A 26,141-nucleotide genomic window follows, 5' to 3' on the forward strand; every position below is an offset into this window, starting at 1 on the left:
TACAAGGTTATTATGTAACAAGAAGTCAGTTACATAATGTCAAAAAAATTAGACAACAGGAAGGAAGCAGTTATGTGAGACAATAACATAATTATAATACCAAACAAATCTACCTCTAGAAATAATAGGAATCAATTGTCTGTTCTTGGTTTTAACCTTGTTGGTTTAATCAGAGGCTTCTACAGTATGTGCAAAAATGGTCTGGGACAAAAAGGCATGAGTACAGTCCACAGCAGAGAGCAAAATGATTATAAAGTACCCTTCAGCGAAAGCTCTCCCAAAGCAAAGCACAGACTGAAAAATAAACTCAAAGTGTTCAATACTCGATCAAGTTGTGTGCAGTGATTTAGCATACTGTGGTTCAGAAGCACTTTTCTATATTTTTTGACAATGCTTTCTGACCTTTTGAAGAACTTTGGCATGCAGGTAAAAAAGCAGGAATATCTAAATGCAAACAGCACAGGCGGTATTAGTCAGGAACGCAAGGCAAGCATCATTCAGATACTGAAATTTCTTACTCCTGTCAGCAATAATACATTCACCACCAAGAGAACACTCTGATGTCAGCCTTTTTTTTATTTTCAAAAATGATCTTGGTCAAGGCTGAAGAGAATGGCAAGGATTACTAAGAGCATAAGTGGCATGGGACATATATGTGCAAAGCAGATGAGCTGGCATGAAATGGCACAGCAGGAAGACAGAAAAATATTGCAGCAAATGTATACAGCATTTCTACATTTCTATGAAGAAGCCAATGAAAGCATTAATAAATAATATATAGATTTTGTTACTTTATAAACACGTTGACGAATCTTGAATAATTATGTACTGAAAATTTTGAAGAATTTTTAAATGCATAGTCTAAATGTACAATGCCCTAGCAAATAAGGATGATTAAATGATATTTTTATCCTCACTATGGCACTAAAAAGATTTGTGACATACTATTTTACACTGTCATTTCAAGAACACATTTTTAACCGTATTTTTCCAACAAATTCACAACACCCCAGAGGAAAAAATACATAATGAACCTCATGAGAAAAACTTTACTATAGTGAAAAACTGCAGCCTGCTTCTTTGAATCGTGTCTGAAATGAACACACCTCCCAGTGCCATGAGAATGCGATCAGGGCGGCTGTCCGTACCATCTGCCCACACTTAATGGGCAGGATATGCAAGTTTTGTCTTCAGTCAGATCTGTCAGTGGGCTTTCACCTTTGTGTATTGAAGTGTATTGAAGTGCTCCTCACACAAACCAGCCTGTATGCAAATTACCCTGCAATCTGCATGAAACTCAGAACTGTCTGATTCTGAATCCAAGCCAGGATTTGACCACTAGCCAGATTCCCGTTTGCTTTCTGTTTGCTGCATGGCTGAATTTGGCGTATACAGCAATCTCTCTGATCTGTCTGGCTGTGCAGCCTTTCCTCTGCTCTGCCCGTCTGCCCAACACACCCCTCGTTCTGCCTGTCTGCCCAGCGTATCTCCTGCTCTGCATGTCTGCTTTCTGCCACACGGAACTAGTGATTGGATTCCTCCTCCTGCCTCATAGCTGCATTCCCCAGGTCAACAGCATACTGTAACACACAGAATATTGGCTTAAGCATTATTATGACTCAATTATGGTGTAAAATGTATTTTTATGTGTTGCACGCCTAAGAAATCCTAAAGATTAATGGATCCCATGCTCAATATTTTTTTAAATCCTCCACAATATCTTTAGACACATTATAAAAGGTTACAACACATGCAAAGAGAAATTTCTCTGTGTACTGTGAAGTACAGTACATCAACATTGCTGAGCTTGCAAAGTATTTTTCCCATTAAGACTCTAAAAGCACATTCAAATATGTTCTCTATGCTATGTTAGATTGTGCTTGTGAAAAAAACATCTGTAGGTACGTCTCTAAAAATGTTTTCACTCCATCTACGAAACTTAAAAATATAAAACACTATCTTTGGATAAATCCTCTTGCACGTTAGTGTAATGTTTGCCTTCCTTCCTGAAAGAGTGCTCCATTGGAATAGAGGGCAAAGCCCAACCAAGCCTCACTGTCCTAGAGACTAGGCTGTTATGAACAAAATACAGCTGAAACTATGGCAACACCAAGTAAGACAACAACAAAGCCATTGGAGTCTTTCAGACTCTGAGAGCGTGCAAGAAGAACAAAGCGTGAATTAAACCTAAGACTTTAAACTTAGAAACAAATATTACTTAAGCTGCTGTGCTAAAATTTAATTACAATGTTTTCTCTCCCTGGGATGATGTAATTTAGCAATTATGCTGCATTAAAATATTCAGGTTATGACAAGTACATTTTAGAATTCAGAAAAAATGGCTATAGTAATTGTATAATAACGTACTACACAAACCTTCTTGCATGCTACCTGCTTGTGAACTAATGTGTGCTGCTTCTGTTTTTTGAATTTCTCAACATGCCATATCATTTACACCACAATTTCAAAGACCCTGTCTGATGTTTTAGCTATACTGACAAACAGCATTGAATTCCTGGCTAATTTAAAGACTTTGCTTCCTCTTGTGAGGCAAATTACACTCTCTCTCTACTCTGTTAACTCTACTTACCACATATTCATCTACTTCCACATAAATGTCCCACATAGCATTTTGCTAATAAAAAATGATTATGTGAAATTAAAAATAAGTCTCTGCTGAGCTATGAATAGTAGGCAGTAAATGTCTTATACTACTGTGTATTCTTTGAATCAATCATGCAAGAAGTCAGACACAGGGTTACAAAAACAAAAATGCCACCAAAGAGACACGGTATTTAAGTGAATTGGTAAAATAATAATAATTCAATGCAAGTGGGCTGTACAAATTCAAGGTTTAGAGATTAGAGTCAATATATACATACAAGACATCCTGTTACACTGATGTTATACAGAGGAAGGAGTTTAGCTAATTCAGGGAACAAAACACAAAGAAGAGTACAAAAATGTTTTCATCAACATAGGATGGATACCCAAAAGACACAAAGGGGAAAACACAGTCAAGGCCGACATACAGTACATCTGCTTAATGCAATTCTCAGATGTACAGTACCACATGAATGTTATGTTAGGACCAATCATACATTTCCTTTTTCCTCTACATGCCAAACCTTCTTTTCATTTTCAAAACAAGTGGACAGTTTTCTAGTGGTTGGCACCAATGCCCAGTCGGCAAAGTGCTGGAAAAATACTATAACTCTCGAATGAGGGCCACTTTCGGCTAAAAACTGGATGACTTGACATGTGGCATCCCGTAAGTTTCCAGAAACCTTACCTGAGCAAGACTTGAAGCCAACCCTTGTGAAGAGAAGCAGATATTCATCATCATTCAGTCTGCACAGGCCTCGATCGAGAGAAATACAGTACCTTGCATACCTGCGGGACCAAAGTCTTGCCTTGTCAGAAAGATGGCATGGTCGTGGTATTCTGCATGGTCTGGGTCTCGGCGCTGCTGGGCGTTAGCCCATCGACAGACTTGCTCCAGACTCCGAGAAGGGTTCCCTTGCTCGATCAGACCGATGGACTGCCGGGAACAAACAAACAATACCTTTCATGAAAAAGCACTGTAGGTAGCTGTGTCAGCGTGCAAGAGCTGCAAACAAACAGGTAAAGGTTTATTCCATGTTGAAAGGAAAAGAAAGAAGACACAACGTTTTGGCTGTGGAGTCTTCTTCAGGTGGGACACCATCAAAATCAGGTGTGAATTCAGCATTCCCAGTACATAACTCTACAGGGCCCACCCATATCTCCTTAAAAGTACATAAAGTACTGTAGACTTGCATTTTACGTGAAATACTTTTATGCAAATTTGTGTATACACAGTCAGCGCCAAAACAATAAATAAAAAATCAAATAATTCACATTCAAATCTGGGGCAGCACACACCTGAGCTATTTCGTATACAGTACTGTATTTGCTATATTACCGTTTTCGTTATACTTTAAACTGCAAACATACATATACTATACTAAAACACTTATGATTGATTTATCTTGTTTAAGGGAGGGGAATAGGAGGGTCTAAGGGTGGTTTACTGATTAAACATGATTTAAGTGATATGTCAGGAGTGGAGCTCTGGTAACAGGCTGACCAGAGCGTGATGCTGACCAAATCAACTCCACCTCCGGTGTCAGATGGTCAAGCAAAATGGTGGCACTTGCCCCCATTCCCCCATGGGCCTTATGGCCTGAAAAGGGACTTACTATGTAAGGAACCTAACTACAACATTAAATTGGAGATTCATCAAGTTGATAAACATCAAGTTGAATGAAAAATCAGAAGGTCCAAATCAGAAGGGATTTCAGTAGTGCACACTTTGGAAATGGTGCTCTTGAAGTGGCCATTTGCATTTTTGCAATGCAATTTATTTGTAAGTAAACGCTAGGGATTTGTGGTGTGCTCAGTGAACTGGGGAAAGCCACTGGGATGTGAACGTGTTCCCATGAGACTCCTTACATGAGAGAACTCATAAAAGAAAGAAGAAGACATTGTATTTATTTCATAATTATTAACTAAAAGCTTAATTAAGAACAGAGCCACATGTATCAATGTTTTATGTATATATGAGTTTTCACATAAGGCGTTTTGAAGTTCTGAAGAATGTGTGAAGACCCTGTCAGGTCAGTGTGAGCTCAGCCATTATGAAACACATGCGTGTTCCTTTCCTCTTCCACATCTCACCCCCCTGACAGACCCATCCATCACCACATACCATCACCCACCAAATGCGAGATCAGTATGGAACACAGCTGTCAATTGCTATGGACTGAGAAGCTATTCACATTTATATTTAGCATTTGATGACACCATTTGATGTTGCTGGGGTAGCTTGGACAGTCTGAAGATCAAACATTTTTTTTTTAATACTGTACACCACATGAAGACAGATTCCAGCTATACTGCCTCAGTTCTAGAAGATGCAGTCAAAATGCACAGCTGGAAGTTTTCCATTGTCTTTACGTCATGTTCACTTCAATTCAAAGCAGCTTTGTTAGGGGCACAGCCGGACCTCGTTAATTACCAATTAACATTCCGCACATGACCCTCTATTTAAACCCTCATCAACCCGCACTTCACTGCTCAGTATTGAACAGCCTGTTGTTTTCCTGAGCGCCCCTTCTTCCTGAAGACCATCAGTGAATAAGCCCTTCTCCTGCTCAGGATCCTGGCACTGCTTGCCTCACCGACTTCGCCTTCGGATTTGTTCGCTCTCGTCCACGGAACCGACCTGCACAGGGTTCTTCCTGGCGCTCCGTAACAAGCTTAACCTTGCTGAAATACTAGGAAAAGTGATTTTCTACTGTAAGGCTTTAATTTAAAAGGGGGGGGGGGACAATCCTATTTATTGTTCCATCACCAGTGACGCCTGTGACATTAAACATAATCTTTCATGTCAAAACATTATTTTTCCATTCGAGTTTAGAAATTCATTTCTGAGGAACTCAGAAATCCATTACTAATGTTTAGGAAGCTAAACTGACATTATGAAAAGTGCTTGCTGGAGTCAAAGTGTATGTTGTATTACAAGAGTGTCTCTTTTTCAGAAATCCCACAACTGAAATGAGTTGGATGGCTCATTTTTAATAACAAGGTAGAATAACTCATGCATGTCACAAAACAAATAAATACAAAATCATAAACTGAAATGTGTTGTTGGATAAAATGTTGTAAGAAAATTGTACAAATAAGATCTTAAAATATTATGTTCAATTTTGCTTTCAATGTTCTAGGAAAGCTACAGTATTGCTGCTCGTGAGTCAGTCCAGAAAAAAGGCCTAATTAAATGTCCTATACTGAAAAGGTAAAGAACTGGACATGTTAAGTATTGAACAGAGAAGACTATGAGGAGACCTGATCCATTTTTCAAGGTCAATCTAGCAGACTGTCTGAATGAACGGTGAAAAATGAACCAGAGGACACAAGTGTAATCTGCTATATTTGAAACAACGAACAAGAGCCACTTCTTTATAAAAGAGTTACAGGATTATGGAACAAGCTACCCAGCCATGCTGTTGAGGCCAAAAGCCTGTTTAATTTCAAGAAACAGTTGGATGAGTTACTGTGATCAATTAGCTACTACCAAAAGGGCTAGATGGGCCTCCTCTTGCTTGTCACCTTTTTAAGTTCTTGCTTCCTGTGCATATATAATAAATCACTATAACTATACTATCAATCAACTCTTGATATTTTAGTTTTTTGCATTGTTGAGAAATAACAATAATTGCTGTGCATCCTACAAATATGCTCTTAAGATTATGCCTTGCTCTTTCACAATCAACATTGCTACCGATATCAAACAATTATTGAAGTCTGAACCAGAAAAACTAATTATTCTGGAGACTTTTTGATCTTTTTTCCCCCCTTGGGAGTCACAGAGTTCAACCAAAGCATTTAGCATTATTAAACCAACAATGTGTCTCACTCCTCAAACTTGATGAACACTTGTGTGTCATGATGTGAGCTGCCCCCAGACTTTTGACCACACAAAATTAAGTTATGAACACACAGGGTAATATCATTTTAGAGGGTTTTATCCCCTGTTCTCCTGTGACCTCTGTACTCTTCTGTGAGACAGGATCAAGATTTTCAAATGTGATGATGTACATTTCCATTCATGTTGGCAAGGCTGTCACAATTGATTCAGGTCTGCCATGAGTTCGAAGTCAAGTGGAAAAACTAATCCCCTACTGCTGGAGCTCTTGGTGGGAAGAAAGTCTATATACTTGGTGGTCCCTTAACTCTTGGTGGTGTACAAAATACCAAAGGAGAACAGACCAGATTAATGAACTGCTTTGATTAGTAGAGATCATGTCCAAGCCTGGATGACATTAATCTTTCTTTGCAGGGGCTGTATACCTTTCCCGGTATTTTACTTAAGAAACAAATCTTTGTACCTTATGCTTTAGTGTTTACATTTTTTTTCACAAATGTTGTGGACGCTATGGTCCAGAAGCTCAGTGCAAAAAACATATACTGTTTAATTGTGAAGTTGCTAAGAATGTAAAAACTATCCTTTCAAAATCTGAATTTGATATTCTGTATAGGCACTCAGATTAGAGTATCCATATTAAGATTTCTGATTTACAATTTCGACACCACTATGACCAGTTTTGGTCCGCGTCGCTGTGAAAGAGCAACCAAATATACTGTAACTTTCTACTTAAGCAAAGGAACCTTTTTAGCCTTGAACAGAGGAGACTAAAATGACACTTAATTTAAGTATGTACAATCACCAAATGAATTGACAGAGTCAACCTACTGGACGTCTTCTGGATAAGCATGGAAACAGACCAGAGAACACAAACAGAACCTAAGTGGAAGTCTAATCAACACTGAGGACAGGAGGCACTTCTTTATACAATGGTGTGCTGGAGTCTGAAATAAGCAGCCATTTGCCAAATTCTTTCAAGAAACATTTGGATGAGATTTGATCAAATCCTGATTAAATGGAAAAGAGACTGACTTGGACTAAAGAGCTTCCTTGGGTAACCCTAATATTTTTCCTTATCCTCCTGAGGTAGGGAGTTAGAAGTAATTGCATTTTACAGTATTTACCGTATCAGGATAGTAGATACTGTAAATGTAAGTCCAAGTTTGAGTCTAAACCCAATTAAATTTAATAGCAGACCCAGAGTGAATTGGCAGAAATTTGCAAGGATGTCTAGTCATTAGTGAATCTAAGGGTTCACATACAGTACTTACTCACATGAGGATATTTACTGTTGGTTACATCTTTTATCTTTGTGCTTTAGACTTTCAGGTTATGCTTTCATGAAAGTTAATTATGTTTGCTGTAGGTCCAAAATATATGAAATTAGGGGGTTTACACACATTTTTGACACTGTACTGTACTATATATACTACACTACTGCACAATATGTATTCACACATTGCAAAATAAATGCAGCACAATACTTCCAAACAAAACAACTTGAAGAAATGAGTTCAGCCATTCAATGCGATTACAAGAAGGTACAGTACAGATTGTCGAGTTAAGGCAGGAACACCAAGAAGGAACAAAAAAATCCTCACCTGTCGATATCCAATCATAATCATCCGAACAAGAACCACATTGATGTTTGTTCCCAGTGACTCATCATGGTAAATCTCATCCACCTGGAAGAAATTATCAGGGATACATTGTCAACCACTTACATTAAATGGAATAATGGTTTTCTGCTGTGGAAAAAATGAATTGCGACACCACAGAAAAGAGCCTTCACACAATACATAAGGCCATGACTCAAAAGATGCAGTTACATTCTGTACACGTCTGCTTCAGAAACCTTTTTTACAGTGAGTAGAATAGATACGGAAGACCAGCGTTGGAGCAGAGATGTGATACTGTGCTGGTCTGAATGTCCTGTCCTTGCCATTGAACATTTATGTTCTTTCAAATTATAGGAGTTAGAATAAAAATTAACAGGACAGTCACTTGTGCATCTGTAGAAGTATGGGGCCTGCTAGTAACCTCAAAAATGCATTTAGTGAGTACAGTACTAAAAGCCAACAAATATGGCAAAATAAATTCAGATAAAAACACACCATCATGATGTATGCACAGTCTGTGATATAAACTGTTCACCTACTGCAGGTCTTTAAGCAAATGCAAAAAAACATTAAAAATGTATTTTCCCTCTCTTGGTAAAAATTAATCTATGTCATCAATGTCACTTTCAAATCTTACAGTACATTCAATGTGTCTGTTTCTTAGTCTGGTTTCCCAGCAATAATTACAAATGACAAATGTTATTTACATAACGCATACATAAAGGAAAACACCGAAGAATGGCACATGGAAGAGTAAATGCATTTTGTACACACAAAAATGTGGCATTTCTCTAAATTATCACAAAGAATGCATGTTAGACTTAGAAAAACATACATGGGTTTCCTAAATGATATTGAGATTGAAGTGACAAATGTAGATAACCCTGGCAACAGATGAGAATTACGGGCTGAAACTAAAAATATTGCATAAAAGAAATTGCATCCCTGTTTCCATCTAAAAAAAACAATAATCCACTTATTCCATAGTTTGTAGATTGTCAGACTGATAAATAGTCAATTTCAAATTAAATATAGCTTAGGCTCGGGTTATATTAAGGAATACTGCAATGCTCTGCATATACTGTACAGTACAGTAGTTGTTAACACTGTAAACAAACACACTCTTTTTGTTCACAGTATTGCTCACATGTATTAATTACAGTTAAACACATATATGGACAGAAACCTCCATTTTCAGAGTTGCTGGGCACGAACTTAGTTTTTTAGTTTATTTGGCTTTTGACATGGTTGACAAAAGACATTTCAATCACAGTATAAACAATGTCTGGCTGTTCCTCCACAGCTGCCTCAGGCTATGCACTGCAAGGAACAGGAGAAGGAAAAAGATTCATATTTAGGGCTGAATGTTTTACTTTGGAAATTAACTGAATAAGCAATGTTTTACTCTTATAATAAGATCTAAAAATTAAGTAACATAATTTTAAGTTAGAGCTTTGAGTTAAATATGATTACAAGGACACCAGACTCAAAATCAGAATTTGTGATAAGGAGTAATTTGTTTTTAAATTAAACCCTACATCAATTTATTCAGCTGATTGCAGAAACATTGCATTTTAACAAAGTTTGCATTTTTATGAATTTAAAAAGAGGCAGACTTTTACAACTTAATACCATTTGCAAAACTTGCAAGTCTGATTAATACAAATTTAGTTAGTTACATTATTGCCATTCATTTACTCTGAAACATGCCCCCTAGGATAGCCAAGTTCCAAGTTATCAATACTCAGGCACATGGTAATTATGGCTCCTGTTATGATGTAATAAAAGTGAAAAGAACAAATTCATGTGTATTTTTTTAATCTAAAATGTGTGAAAAAGTTTTAAGTTCAAGAAAAAAATAAATAAATCTTATGCCATGTAGCCTTTACTGACTGTAGCACAAAACAAAAACTTTTCAGGAACATTAGCAAACAGATTAATTTATTAAAATAATTGTTGTTATTGGTTGTTTTTAAAATAAAGGATCTCTTACTTTGTGTATTAAGGTTTTCTATTTCATCTTACCTATGTAGTGCCACCACATAACACCTATTTCTCTACAGTACTGTATCCAGAAAATCTCCTTTCCAAAACATATCTTATGCCAAGCCTACTTCAGGCAAACCTTATTTCGTGCTGGAACGAGAAATTGAGATATTGGGATTCGTAAAGTCTTTTTTAGAAAGCCAAAATAGTTGTGGAGCAGACATAGGCATTCAATATTCCTAGTATAGACTAAAATACGCTCTATTGATGCTCAGGACTTTTTCGGCCACAAAGAAGCTATTCAAAATAAACTTTACTGCTTCCTGTAATTCAAAGAACAATTCTGTGAGCTGTCCTGTCAAGACACTGGCAAGGTATCAGCCCCAGAGAGTGTCCAATTATTATGCAATGTCTGACAAATCTGACCCAGAAATGCCTTGAGTGCTTTCTGGCAGCTCAATTCGAGGGAGGAATGCAGAAGCATAATTAGAAACAAACCTGGAATTCAAATAAAAAATAATTGAAGTTTCCGTTTGCACATGTTCTATCACTATTAAATAATCCTTTACTTGTCTACACAGCTCAAGAAACCTATTCCATCAAGCAACTGCTACAGTTTATTCATACATTTGATGAACTGTAACTAAAAGGCGATTTAGCCTGAAAATTAAAGTGCACATTCAGCATTTTCTGTTAGGACTTTTTGATATTTACTCAAATATATTCACAGCCCATCAATCTCTATACTGCAAACCCTCTTGTGGCCCAGTTAACCTCCAGGAGCTGATTCCTGTAGCCCTTTAATAGATCCTCAAACTTCTCGTGAGGAATATTTCACAACCTTTCCAGGATCTCCTGCCTGTGCAGCCTGTGCCTGTGATCTGCTCTCTCCAGCTCATACAAGAAACATTCTACTAGAGGTGGCCGAGCAAGAAGGCTGATTGGTGACCAACTGACACCACTGCCAATCTTCCCAAAATCCAATGAACCTACCATTATGTCGTTGGACTGCGGGAGGAAACCAAACCACCCCAGAGGAAACCCAAGTGAACAAGAGGAGAACATACAAACTTCACTCAGTACTCCAGGTCTGGGATTGAACCCAGGTCCCCAGCGCTACAATGCAGCAATGTTTACCATTTGTAGCAGCTATCAGTCTGACATAAATGAGTTTTTGAAGATTCCCAATTGTTGCCCTTGAGTGTGAGTTGTATTACCACACTACTTTTTTGACCACAGATTTGGGTAAAATGTTCCAAACGTCCATTTTATAGTGGATCAGTAATCATTCATCTTTGACATTTTGATAATGGACGCCATTCCACAAAGCAATTTAGAAGCAATTATAAACTTAATTGTAGCCATCAGTAGAGTCAATAATGGCCAATAACCTGCATCCTCTTTGGACAATTCCCTGACACCTGAAGGAAAAGAAGATTTTGAATGTCAAAGCCATTTCTTTCCCATAAATAATGTTTTATAGAATATTTACAGTATCCACATGACATTTGACATAATTAAAAGATATATAATATACATAATACCCCCAAAATGTATTTGTGTTATATAGTTTAAGGGCGCACATATATACCTATTGATGAAATATAAGAGCTATGATAACAACATAAATTCTATACTATCAAAGACTTTGAAAATCATATCCATTTGTATGAGTTCATCTAAACAATACCAAATCAAATTTATCACATGATTGATTTTATTATTTGGCATTCTGCACATCCATGATTCGGATCCTCTGAAGCCAGTCAGGATTATGTGAATATTACAAAGAATAAATGTGAAACATAACCGTCCAGTGCACAAAAAGACCTACCCAACATGTATGCAAGGGATTCATACACCTTTAAGACAGGAAAATGTTTCTTTTCCTATTTCATTTTATATTTATAGTTACAGTACCTACCAGAGTGCAACACTGTTTTGTCTTCTATTTATGAATTGTCACCTAAGCAAGTCTTTGCCCAGTCCTTTGATTTTCCACTTCTACAGTCTTTGAACTAGCAGTCTACAAGTCTTATTAAGCATGAAATTACTAAAAGTAGCAATAAAGAATACAAAGCCTGGTGGCATTTTACTTATATCGCCCTTTTTTCTGGATTCAATCATATCTGTTTTCTAGCCATTACCCAGCTATCTACCCACATTCATGCATTAGCTTGTATGCCTACAGCTTTCGGTTTAAAAATGAACCTTTTATATGGAACTTTATCATTCACCTGAAAATCTAAATATCTTACGTTATGTTTGTATCCATTACGGTTCCTTGTTCACAGAACTGTAACACATTATTTCAGTTATGTCTACCTTCTCTAAGTCCATGCTGACTATCCAATTCAATCCAATCCTACTTTCATACAGTTATTCCTCTAGTTTAGTTTCTAATCATTGCGTCCCAAACTTTACATACTGTACTGTATATAACAGGAATATGACTTACTGGTCTACAATTACTTAGTTCAACTGTCAACCTCTGTTGCTGAGCAGAGTGGTCTTTCATATGTGTGTCTGTGCCTATTGACAAGCCTGCTGAAGGGGAAATTCATCTTCATTAGATGTGAGGTGTAGCATCCCAGATACCCAAACAGAAGGCTATGACATTTAATCCCCAGCATAGACAGAATTTAAATCAAAGCCTTACAAGGCAAAGTAGAAATGGGTCTTTAAAATGCTACCTTCTGAATAGATTGTCTACATGTTTAGTATAACTCAACTCCTGTGTCCTGGTATTTACAAATCACTGAAGTCAATCCTCCAGTCCTGTTTTAGACCTTCTAAGGAATGCTTCATCCTGAGGCTGGTGCTTGTGCTAACAACACATACCCCTAGCAACACAACACAAAGCCAGTGGATAAACATTTATAAACATACAGGAATATCTACTGAAAATAATGTGCTGATGTACTAGATTTGTTTGCTATATATTATACAAATGCACACACAATTCTTGAGCAGTTCCAGGACATTTCCTGTAATGGTTTACAAAAACAGCAAGTATCTTCCTTGAAACAGCTGTGTATAAACTCTGGGACAAAAAAGTCAGTCCTTTTAAAAAAAAGTCAAAACTTTCTACAACATATTTAAGTCAAAATCGTCTTTAAAACTTCAGATTGTATCACTTTGAAGCTCTTATACTAAACATTTCAAGCCATTAGAAGAACATTTCAAAAAGGTGCCAGATATTAGTTGGGATGATTTGATTTTTTGCTTCACCAAGGATTAAATAATTTGTAAATGTGTGATCATTTTCGGACTAATGTGAAATACCTAGAAGGAAGCACTGTTCTTTGATCATGCGGCAATTTCCTGCGACACAAAACCAAAAATGTATTCAACTTATGATAACAATGATTGAAAGAGAGGCCTTCCTGGAAGAAACTGCACAACGAGCACAGAGAACCAAGCAGAAAGGCTCAAGAAAGCACCAGCTGTGAAAGAAAAATAATTGTAATTATTAATAGAATGTTTTGATCTGCAGTCTTGGATCTCACTACTACTGTAGCTCACCTCAATCAGCAGCCCTGAAGACAAGTTAATTGACTGTCATTACACACATCTCAGACTGTCAAGGTCTGGGGAAGGGATTTAATCCACTGGCAGTACAGAAAACACGTCTGCTGTTTACTTGTAAAAGTTAGCTTTGTAGGCTTTTGTAGGCTTGGAAATAAGAAGATAAACTATTATTTTACTACTGCTGTGTTTCTGAAGCTGAGAAAAAAACAAAGAAGAGTGAAGGCTGTGATGAAAGTCATCTTGCTTCTGGCAAAGAGCAAAAGAACAGTGACATATCATGACAAGTGAATTATGGAAAACGTTTCAAAACATAAACTGCACTTAGATTTACAAAATAATTCCACAAAAGGTCTCACACAAATTTAGCATGTAAAACAACTGAAAGCTGTGATACACCCATATCCTCCCAAAGGAATGCATGATCTCAGTTAATGACTGGCCTTGTTCCATTCAACTCTTGACTCACACATCCTTGTTAGGGGAAGACCTCAGAGGTGCATTAGTTTGGTTCCAAAGATGCTTTCATGATGTGCATGTTTTTAGTTGCTCAATGATGTCACTCCAGCTGTTGAGCTATAAACAATGCCACAAAATGATGAAAGCACAGCTGGGTAAAAATAGTTTCTTTGCACATGAGAACAAGAATAAATGATGTTTCCTCGGTTTGGGAACGTTGTGATTAATGTAAGCCTGTTTATTTTATCATACAATTAAGCACTTCTTAAGTATGCCAAGTTCGCAATAAAGAACTGTTTTCTTGTTGTAAAGCACTCAAAAATAAAAGGGACAGAGAGTAATCTTCCAACAGAAGAAGGTCTTCATGTTTAAATGTCTCTCAGTAGATAAGACAACCCTGATTAAGACGGACTGACAGAAGTAATTATATTGTATTTTGATTACTGGTTCAACCTGCTTCACTGAGAGACAGGCTATGGGGGAGCTTCACACCTTGGGTTAGAAATCTGAGCAGATGTGGTTGAGGTTATGGTTGTCCAGCTCACAAATGTTCATTAAAAACACAGTTGAATACACTACTGAATACTCCATTGAATTCATATTAAATACATGAATGTGGTGCAGGCAAGTATTCCTCCTAAGCACAAGGTCTATTTAGATTTTCAGAATAACTTTTCTAAAGTTGCTCAGAGAGCTGAGGTTGGCAGCGAGGGTAATGTGAATGGGGGACTTTCCCAGGACCCACAGTTTGGAGGCCACTTAGGCCACCGTGATGGTGGCAACACCTACCAGCAAGCATCAACCACAACCGTGAATAACAGCTTATTACGCATCAGCGTCTGAGCGCTAAATGTAGTGTCGTGAGGGAAATGCAATGGGTGGGTGTTTGCGTGCACAAATTTGCCCAACCGGTCTTTTTATGGCACAGCTGGCTGTTTGCAAACACAAACAACACAGCTTTGTAGGCTACTGAATGAAAAACGCGAGCACCAGCAGAAAAAAAGGAAGAGAGAGGAGATGAATGTGACATTGAAATATATGTTAGAGAGGTTTGTGGTTCCAAAGGAGTCAAAAAGTAGGGAACACACAAAGCAGTGAGACAACAGTGACAACAGTGGGGATGCTAAGATCAGCATTATTAGAACCAGGCAATGACAACGCACTTTAGAAATTTACAGTGATCAAATGTTGAACTAGGGGTGGGCGGTATATTCAGTATAGACATTATACCGGTATAAATGTGCCACGATATGGATTTGGCTATACTGTTTATACCAGTAGAGAATGGATTTTGATGTTTACATAGATTGCACTGCCAGCATCGTCGCAAAAAGGTGGTTCAGACGTCCTGTTTACAACGCATTTGAGGTCATTTCAGCCAATAAAAACACGCGGGCACCCTCTTCCCTTTTCCGTGAAAACAATCGCATGTGTTCGGTGTGTCTGTCACACACAAATACGCGGAGAAATGGTGAAAGGCAGCATTAGCGAGATGGGAACAAGCGACGAATTGTTGAAAAGAAGGGTGCTTCATCTGTTGTTTGGAAATGGTTCGGATTTAAAAGGTCAGACCACGAGCGGAAAGCGGTTATCTGCAAACTATATTGACTTCTACTTCAGTTCAATGTGAAATTTCAAAAATACTAAAGGAACAACACAGTAGCTAACCAACAGTTAATAATAACCTAATAGTTAACTCCAGGCAATTAAACCTCACTCTCCAAGTCTTGTACTCCTTTTAAAGCATGTTCTATTGAAATAATGCAAAAAAAATCTATATGGTGATATATATCACATACGTATGATCAAGTCATCCAGCCAGAGGATTAATTGTGGAAAAGTGCCTCTGAAAATATGTAGTAAGAATTTTGTTATTATTTTGTTTTGTTAAAATTTATGAAAACCAAACATTTTCAGAGGTGTAACATAAGAAGATATGGGCAAACCGAGAAAGTATTGCAAGAAAATGGCTCACTGCAAGACCTCGAATGTGTTTTTTTCCTTCTGTTGTCAATTGTTCAACTCAAATTAGCACAGGAGGGGAGTGATGCCTGGAGGTGTCTGAGTGAGGTGGAGTCTCATGAAACATCTTATAAACACATCAGAAACTCTACTCTATAGCAAGACATAAACAGGGAGAAGAAACACTGACAGTCAGTTCTGCCTGCATCACAGCAACTGTTCTGCTCCTTGAGGAGCAAAACACTCCTTTTCATGGAAGGAATGCAGTTCTTCTTGAACGTGGCAATGGTAAATTTTGGATCAATTGAAATATTAGTCCAATTCAATTTTACAATGCAAGCACACGTCTGACATATCAAAAATAATCAATAACATGGCCATGGTCTATTCTGAAATTCAGAATGAGCCTGGATTCAATGATGGCATCCAAAGTGAGAAAAACAATTATTGATGGAGTTAAGACAGCAAACTACACTGCAGTGATTCTTGTGTGCCTTATCTGAATCATCAGGAGCAAATGTCCCTTGTGTTATGTTATGTTGATGTGACAGCTGACAAAGTTAACGGTGATGGAGCATTTTATTGACTTTATTCCAACTGAAGACTAAAACTAAGATTGCTGCACTGGAGAAACATTGCCTCCATTAGTGACAAATTAGTGATCATACTTGCTAGGGTTATGACAATAGGTTATAACATGAAGGGTGTCACGTTATACAGGCATGCACCTTGCAGCTCAATCCTAGAACATTTTTCACATTATCTGGCTGCCACTATCTGAATACAATACCAGGTGATATTGATAAGTGTGACCCAAAAGCTATGTCATTTCTGGGGGGTTATTAATCAAATCTCTATTTACAACTTCTAATTAAAGCTAGCAAGTACTAAAGGAGAACTCCCCGCATCTCACTCTGAAACTGATGTTAGACAATAGGTGAGAATGTCGGATTGATAGTGTTAAAGCAATCCGTCACCGTTATCATGGAGCATACCAAATGCCTTACTTTCTCTTAGCCATTAACACTGTGAGCAAGACAACAGAAAAGCAGCTCCACACATGTACCTCATTAAAGAATTCACTGACTATGTACGCAAATATAAGGAGACTCGATTGGCCTCTGCATGAACCACAGCAACTGAAATTGCAACCTGAAATGGAAGTCGAACCCAAACTCTGAGATCAACGAGTAAAACAAACTGACCTTTCACCCAAAGAGAATGAAAATTCAGAAACAGAATACTCATTTGTGATCGTGGATCAGGCTGAGGATTTTGTGACGGCTCCTTCCCAAACATAGCAGTTGTATACAGGATCATTGTGACAGTCTCTGTCACACTGGTTTCACGCAAGAGAAGTTTCTCAAAGTAAAAGAAAAGTCATAAAAAAACTACATAAGGACAACCATGTCACAAGAGAGGCTGTATGGTTGAACCATTCTAGCCAATAAATCATTAAGTACATGATCTAATTAAAAAAAATACTTCTAACCTTTTTTAGACCTATCATGCCGTCGGAATCAGATGACAAAAGTCACATCATCATCGTGTAACTCCAGACACCAGGACAATGAAATCACACTGCACCAGACCATTGTAATCACTATACCAGACTCAGACTGCCATTACATCTGCTTTTCCTTGCTGTTTAACAATGACATTGACAGTGCTGTCTGCTGCCTCACCAGATGACATTCAGAGTATGATCAAAGTTACTTGTTGAGTGATAAATTCTTAAGTTTATAGAGAAAACGTGAAATGTTTCCCTCCCAAATTCAGTTTAAAATGCAGAATATGAATTCAATGACAGTTCTTTTCCACTCTTGGGGACAAAACATATACTGCAGTGATTTCATATCTGCCGAAATGAGTGCAACAGCTGTGGCCTTGGGCAGTTAGGGTTCAGTGTTTACAGTTTCAGATCAAAGACCTAAATAACTTAGTGTGAGAAAAATAAAACAGTTATGCTGCACAAACACTTGACCCATCACCATGGCCTTGTCTAAGCAGGAGTGTCTGTGATCAGTCCCTAAGGCAGGGCTTTGCAGGTCGGGAGAGCACTCCATATCCTCCACGCGGAAGCCTAAAGATCCAGGGACACAGAAAGATGGCTTTTTTAGATGGATGTTTTCCAGGCAATTTAAAAGCATGAGGAGGTTATACTTTAGGTCCCAAAGACATTAGATTTAATGGGAAAAAAAATTTCAACTCCATAAACTATATATTTGAATTATTACATGATGACTGCCCACTCACCACGTTTTCTTTTTAAAAAAGGCTAAAAACTTCCTTCAATCAAACTTTTACAGTTTGATGAAAAAACAAACCTAGAACAGCGAGAGCTTACCGCCTCTAAAATCAGACGCACGTTCAGATTTATAAATCATTTAAAATTGTCCTCCGGAATACAAATGTTTTAGAAAATGATTTCCCACAAAATCATTTTGGAGCCAGAAAATGTAAGTAAAGGTCATTAACATTGATTTGCAATTTCAAAAGATTTTTTTCTATCCCATCGAATGCATACATTAAACAAACATACCCCTGTGTTAAAATCGAGCACAGGACCTTGAAAGAGAGACGGTTTCTGCATAATAAAGAAAGCATAATAACCTTTCATACTATCACTATCCTTCGTTTTCGGAAGGCTAAAGAAAAACCTCAAACTGACAATTGCTAATTGTTTCAAGTAGATGTAGGGGAAGCAGACAACAGTAATCAGAAGAGGATAAGGATCTTAATTGTGGTCTTTCAGCTGCTCTGATGATTAGCTGACATAGCCCCTGCAGGAACCCACTGACATCTCTCTGCCAATATGTGCTCCACATTTCGTCCCCAGCAGCATAATCACACCACTTGCTTTGTGGTCCAGTTCTGCTTCGCATTCCCCCAATTCCAGCCCCTCCCCATACATCCAGACAAACTCCCCATGGTCAAGTCAGTAATTGGCCTTAAGCGGTTAATCAGACCACCCTGTCGGTGCCAAATCGTAACTGTTACAGAGTGAAACCAGCACCCTGTGAAAAATCTGACTCAGAGACTTTTCTCCTTGTAATCTGATTAAGGTGGCAGGAGCAGGCTGCACCCTTGATGAAAAGGCAGATTTTATTTTTAAATAGTCCATAAGCAGTTACAGCAGGATAAGGCTAGAGCGAGCCCTGTTGCAATGACTGAAAATAAGAAAATAAATACATGTATTTTGAATGTAGGGTTTCTGTGTTCCTTGTTGTTTATTCTATTACAGACTCGTGCACTGCTCAACAGAAAAACACATATTCATGATTCATTTCATGAACATTTCTAAGATGCAACTCATAGCAAGAAACATTGTTCACTCAACTCTCTATTAATTGAAATCTGAGCTGAAAAGAAATGATGAAATCAGATCATAATTGATATACTGTAGAAAGGGCATTCTGCATCACACATTCCTTTTTTCTGAAAGCATGTGGATACAGTAGTTACCTAATCAGTTATTCCAATATATCTCAAAATCTATAAAAAGAAAATGGATTTCATTTTATCCTCCATCTCGGTTTCCACAACTCCCTGTCTTAAAGGAGTGTCGGATAAATGTTTGCTCTCATTTAGAAAATATGCCTTGATTGCATTTATTGACACTGCTCCCAGGGACAATTGTTTTTTCATTACAGTAATTACATATTTTAATTTCTTTCAATGTCATCTAAGAATTGGAATGGACATAGTGTGTTGATCCTTTGCTTTAATGTTTTTCCCAAACCAGAGTGATATGGGACCCCCTGTTCTAAACACATGATGTTCAACTGCAATACAGGACTCTTCCCTAAACTATCGCACTCCCTCCATCCCATCTGTGCTGGGCTGCTCACTCAGCGTGACCAAGCACCGATGAGCCCTGCTGATACCTCTCTATTGCTGTCACTCAAAGAGACCTGCAGCAGTAACACATATAGCAGCATGGTTTGAGAAAGTTGTAGAATCAAAACTAGTTGCTATTCTTTAACATTCTTTAAAACATGCTGAAAGAAAAGGCAGTAATCAAGCCTTAGAAAATCACAATCAATTGAATTGGCACCTATCCTACTAGCCATCATGAGCTATTGCGTTATAAAGAATATAGAGAAGGATGCAGTTTGATGATGTCTATAGACATCTGATCATGAATTATTTTGTATGTCTTTCTGTTCTGGCTTTTCCTCATAAAAATAAGCCCTTTCTTTATTACACGCCAAGTCCCAGAATGTCTTAAGCTATTGGCATTAGTGTCTGGTGTGTGGTCTGTGAGATGATTTATGATTAACAACAGTTGGCAGTATTTTTTCTACTGCTGGCATAGACTCACAGATTTAATTTTTTTTCATACAACAGATGCAATCACACTGGCTAGCCAGGGTCATTCCCTCAGCTGGTCTTCCCAGAATTCCGCACATTTGCAAGCGCAATATTAACCCTATGTGCCAAACACACAAAGTAACTTCTTATTTTCTTTCAGCCATATTGCACAGATAATTCTTAAGACTATTGTCTACTGTCTTTTTTATATATTCCCTTTTCAAGCATTAATCAGACAACAGGTAATCCCATGAGGATTATAATTTACCCTTTTAAAATCATGCTGAGATAAACATAAAGAGCTGAACATTCAGAACTGAATCTTAATGCTGAGACAAAGACAGCAACATCAGTCACTGAGAATAAATACTTTTCACCTTTACAGTTCTGAAAACTGGAATGTATTCCAATACTACAGTAGATGTACTGTTTTGCTCATATCCATTAACTGCAAAATATCTGTTACCAGCATCATTACTCATCACCGTCCATCAATTGCCTTAATGCCTCTTCCACTACAGGGTCATGGGGAAGCTGGAGCCTATTCTACCAAGCAACAGGCACAAGGCAAGCTACACCCTGGACAGGACTGCCATTCCATTGCAGAGTACACACAGACACAAACACACTATGGCAAAATTTCCAACTTTCACCCCATGAAAATCCATGTATTCACCAGGAGAACATACCTCTATGCAGACAGCACCCCAGGAATTGAACCCAGAGCCCCAGTACTACAAGACAGCCATGCTAACCACTGCACTATATTGCCACCCAGCTCACCAGCCATTTTCTTTAGTTATGTCCAAGCTTGGTTGATAAGACCTACACAACATTTTTTAGCAGCCATTTCAAGGAGTCAGTTTGTCACTAGTACATTTCTAGCAACAACAACATATGGTTTGTACCACAAGACATTGATCAACCCACTTTTTTTCTGTGGATTTTAGAGGTTGCATGCTATGTACCTGATATTTTCATGGTTATACTTTATATCTGTCTTTTTGATTTGGTTTGTACGCAGCACAGTGAACCTCATCTAAAAATCATTACAGTCTTTACAAGGAAATCAAAACACAAGCTGTTGTGAATACCATGGGAAAAGCTCAGACAGAACAACAACTGACACTAAAAGACTTTACGTACACCCTTGAGGTACTTTATAACTCCTAGTTGTCTGAATACCACACAGATGTGCCCTCTAGATTTATTCATATCCTAATAAATTGTGAATAAAACTCATTATATAGCAGAAAGATTTACAGATTAAAAGAATTCTAAAAATGTTATACTGTAATCTTAACAGCATTACACAGACGAAAGTCATATAAATAGTTAATCTGAGCCCAAATAACCAGAGGATTACATTTATTTACCTCTGTAGGTTTATTTAGTAAATCCTCCTCTGTCAGGGCTTACACTGACAAGATGCCTCTTGTAAGGCATCATCTGAAGGGGTATTTGTGATCATTCCACCAGGCAGAACTGCTCTTAGAAACATCGTTCAGACCAATTCATTTCCATTTGAAAACCTCTTGAGTTCAAGCCATAAATGTTCAAGTGGATTCAGCTTCAGAAGGTTATCCGAGAACATGTATTTTGTGTGAGGGTAACCATTTCTTTGTTGATTTGGATGATTGTAGAACTGCTGGAATGTAGATTTTCATCCATGCTTGGCAGAAAAAAAAGGTGCTTGGACAGAACGTCCTGAAGCTTGTTGGAGTTCATTATTCCCACTTATTTCAACAAGGGTTCCAGGATGCTTCAAAACAACTTCAAATCATACTAGACCTCCTGTCATATTTCACAGTAGGCCTGAGTGTTCTTTCACTGTGCGTTACATTTTTTAAAGGCAATGAGTGTCAAAAATCTGATACGTAGGTAAAAAAACATCGATTTTCAATTAATCTGGCCACAAAATATGGCTCCAATTGTCACTGAGTAGTAGTTGCGGCTTTTTGCGGTTAACCTTCTTAAGGGGTTTCTTCCTTGCAACCAGGCCATAATAGCCACATTCACAAATGTAACGATAAATAGTGGTTTTCAAAATTATTTGTCCAGATGATGCCATTATGTATCGGAGATCTTCAGTTTCTGCATTTGGCTTTTGCCTCCTAAACCACTTTTTTCATAGCCCTGTGATATCAATACACTTGCGCCCCCTTCCTGCCAGGGTGGCCACTATAGCAGTAAGCTTAAATGTCTTAATAATGGACAGCGAACAGTGGAAAGTGTCAAGATTCGATTTTTTTTTATTTTTTTATAGCCATCCCCCAACAGGTGGAGGTCAATAACCATTTGCCCGCAGTCTTCAGAGAGCTCTTCAACCTTAACTATAATGAGACATATGCTACGACTCAATGCCTTCTGTTTAGTTCCAGAATGTTATTGCAGGTTTGTATGTGTTGGTCTTTATTTAAAGGAATGCTGAAAAAGTGTGAATTAACGTGACCTTTGTGTAATTCAACTGATTATTTCTGACAAATAGAACTTTGCTCTGTGCAATGCTATTATAATCGCAAAATAATACTTTCAGATTATTTAAGCAAGACACATTGTTTAATCTATGAATCTTTCTGCTATCTGAAATTATTTCCTTCTATTTCTTCAGGGTGTGACTAAATCTAGATCTGATCTACCACCTTATATGTCTTGAGGTCCAGAACCTCATTTTATGAGACAGATGCAGTCTGTCTGAAAAGAACTGCTTTTTGACATTATGCATCGGGTCCACTTAAAAGGCTGAGACGAGGACCCTGAGCACAAACAGAACTTTAGTGACAGAGAATCTGGTAGTTTTTGATTTGCTTAATGGAGTTCTAATGAAAGTTGGGGTGGCATGAAGGCAGCCGAAATAACTAAGCTCAGCGGATGTAAGTCGCAACTAATCCTTACGTAATCGCCTCAGTTCCCATATATACAGTACCACACTTCCCCTTTCCTCTTCCTCGCTCGTTTTTTTATCCCTCTTCCAACCCTCTCCATTTTTGCAGCTACACCTTGGTCGTCTTTGCCCCACGCATTGGGGGTCCCAGCCTCCCCGTTCTATGGCCCAGAGATTGGCCAAGTGGGTTAAACCCAAGTTTTCACTAAATCCAATAAACGATTCTACCGCTACACAATCTTCAGCTGCTGTCATTCCTCGTGAATTATAGTAAGCAATATGGTTACCTGAGGAGTCAGTGGGAGTTTGGGGATCAATCATTAGTTATTGTGTAACACTTAATTAATAAGGAATTACCACAGACATATATTGAAAGGGAGCTTATTTGTAAACACAATTGTAACATACGAATAGGAGTCAATAGGTGTCTCAGATGAAAAATGATGAACTTACTATGTTCATGAGCGTGAGAACATAGTTTTGGACATGTTCCTTTCCATGGAATCGCACTACCGAATCGTCGACCGCAAGCAGCACCTCGATGTTGTAGTCTTCCTTTTTGGCATGTCTCCGTTTCCGATGTGACTCCCCCAGTCTGCGCTCCATGAGCTCCAGTGTATTGGGAAGTTCGCTGATTCCAAAATCCGGCACTGAAAAAGAATGCAGGAGAAGTACCAGTTACATTTGTTAAGTTTCTGAATCATCACCATCATCATCATTATTATTATTATTATTATTATTATTATTATTATTAAAATTCAGCACTGAAAAAGATTGTAGACAAAGCACAAAACAGACTTGCTATGTTACTAAATCTTCATTTTCATCATCATTATTCAAAATCTAGCACTGAAACATAACACTGAAGCAGCAGGACATAATTTTAAAACCATGTAGTTCATTTAAGAGCATATAGTATGTGTGCTAAGAAGTGATTTTAAGCCATTGTCAGACACAAGACTGTTTAACACTGAATTGAAAAAATAAGTGTGTTTTGAGAATTCTCCATTGAAATGTTACCCACAAAGTATACATATAAATTAAAAACAAAACGGCAGCAGAGGAAGACACAACATTTTACCATAATCATATATTACTGCATTACTATCATCATTATTCATCTGTCTACACAGCTTTGTGAATAATCAAAAAATAACAATTAATGAAGTGACATACTGTACATAACATCTGAAACACAAACTTTCAAAGAATCTCAGCGCATGTGGTAGTAAAAATCAAATAAAATAAACTAAGACATGAAGGAGAACGTACTATTCCTGCTGCTATTTTATCTCTAAAATTTTCTTGATTTCTACCTTTTGTTTTCTTTCTTCCTTAATTTTTTCAGAAGAACCAGGTTACACATTAGCAGCACATAGCCCTATGCAGCTGATTGCACTCTGTCTTTTCTGAGTTTTTAAATTATAGCATCCTATCTGTTAGAAGCTACATTTGTTTTTACTAAAGTACAGATGCTATCTGGCATTAAAACAAAGAAAGAGCTTACTCTGTGTCTGACACCATTTGGCACAATCTGCTTCCTTGAATAATTCATCCTCTTAGGGCCAAGAAACAAGACAACATGCCATACTCTATACACAACACAAATGAGGCAGTGCAATGCATTTCAGTTGGTATAAAATCCAAGATACAATCCCAGAAAATGTGGAAAATTAATTTTAGAATTAAAGTTCCAGATTGAGCAGATGACAGAAACTAGTATTAGACTATTACAAAATAAATTTTACATGCCGTATTTTAATGTTTGATTTGAGATTAAGTTTCATTTGGCAGTATTGTTACATTCCAGAAATAATTTCTTCATATTTTATTCACAATTCACTGACTGTGCTTCATGTGTCTTTAAACTAAATGTGACTAATAAAATACAGCATAGCTAGCAAATAAATACAGAAATCAACATTCATTTACACAATTTAAATTTTAATTATATTTTCATTTAATTTAATTTTAAAAAATGTTGAAAACACAGAGGTACAATACAAAATACGATCATGTTTCTGCAATTGATCCTGTTCTTAACATTCACTTTTTAACACCAACTAATTAGGTGTCACACATTTGTATTTTAGACTATACAGTATGTATACTGATGGAAAAAAGAAACGCAACATTGGAATATGAAATGAAAATAGTTATAGCTTGTGTACTTTCACAAAAAGGTGTCAATTTGTTTTAAGCCCTCAGACTAGCAATACAGCTTGTGCAGTGAGGTACTGCAACTTGCCAATCACACGAAAGCTCGTTAGGTGCACTTTTACCCAGCGAGGTCCAGGTGTAATAATGCCTGATCAGGACACCTTTAAAAGGGCCTTAATTCAAAGCTTAGGTCACTGCAAAAGGCCACACTTAGTCAGTTTTCTGTACATTCCATAATGCCTCGAATGTCACCAGAAGCAAGGGAGAGGGCCACTGGCATGCTGCAGGCAGGCATGTCATGTGCCAGCGTTGCCAGTCACTATGAAGTAAGCCTCTCAGCTGTGTCCCGACTGCAGAGAAGATATCAGCAGACCGGGAGGTCAGATGACCATCCAATATCTGGTCGCCCATGAGTGACCACACTAGAGCAGGACCGGCACATCAGACTGGTCCGTCTGACAGATCGTTTCAGATCTGCCACCTGTACTGCTGCTGAAACTGCCGGCAGACACAATGCCCGCATTAGTGACAGGACAGTGAGGCTCCATGCTGCCGGCCTTAGAGCAAGGCGACCTGTCAGAGGCCCTCTGGTCCCACCTTCTAGACGTCACACCTGACTGGCTTGGGCCAGACAGAGGCTGCGATGGACTCGTCAGCAGTGGCGTCAGGTCCTCTTCACGGACAAGTCACTCTTCAGCCTGTTTCACGCAGACTGGAGGGCCAGAGTATGGAGGAGGAGGTGTTGCATTTCTTTTTTCCATCAGTATATGTTAAATAATGG

The 26,141-nt window shown here is 37.9% G+C and overlaps 1 protein-coding gene across 2 annotated transcripts in view; it reads right to left on the minus strand.

Annotated features, from left to right (window-relative positions):
• LOC102694541 (A disintegrin and metalloproteinase with thrombospondin motifs 3) overlaps positions 1 to 26,141 on the minus strand; it is a 65,672-nt gene that overhangs the window by 16,303 nt on the left and 23,228 nt on the right. For both annotated transcript variants that reach the window (XM_015346215.2, XM_015346217.2), the window contains 3 exons: positions 23,654 to 23,850; positions 8,050 to 8,133; positions 3,385 to 3,541 (listed from right to left, as the gene is read on the minus strand). In XM_015346215.2, coding sequence (XP_015201701.2) covers positions 3,385 to 3,541; positions 8,050 to 8,133; positions 23,654 to 23,850 — 438 coding nt within the window. The remainder of the gene's footprint in view (positions 1 to 3,384; positions 3,542 to 8,049; positions 8,134 to 23,653; positions 23,851 to 26,141) is intronic.

This window comes from Lepisosteus oculatus, chromosome 4 (genome assembly GCF_040954835.1).
Source record: "Lepisosteus oculatus isolate fLepOcu1 chromosome 4, fLepOcu1.hap2, whole genome shotgun sequence".
Lineage (NCBI taxonomy): Eukaryota > Metazoa > Chordata > Actinopteri > Semionotiformes > Lepisosteidae > Lepisosteus > Lepisosteus oculatus.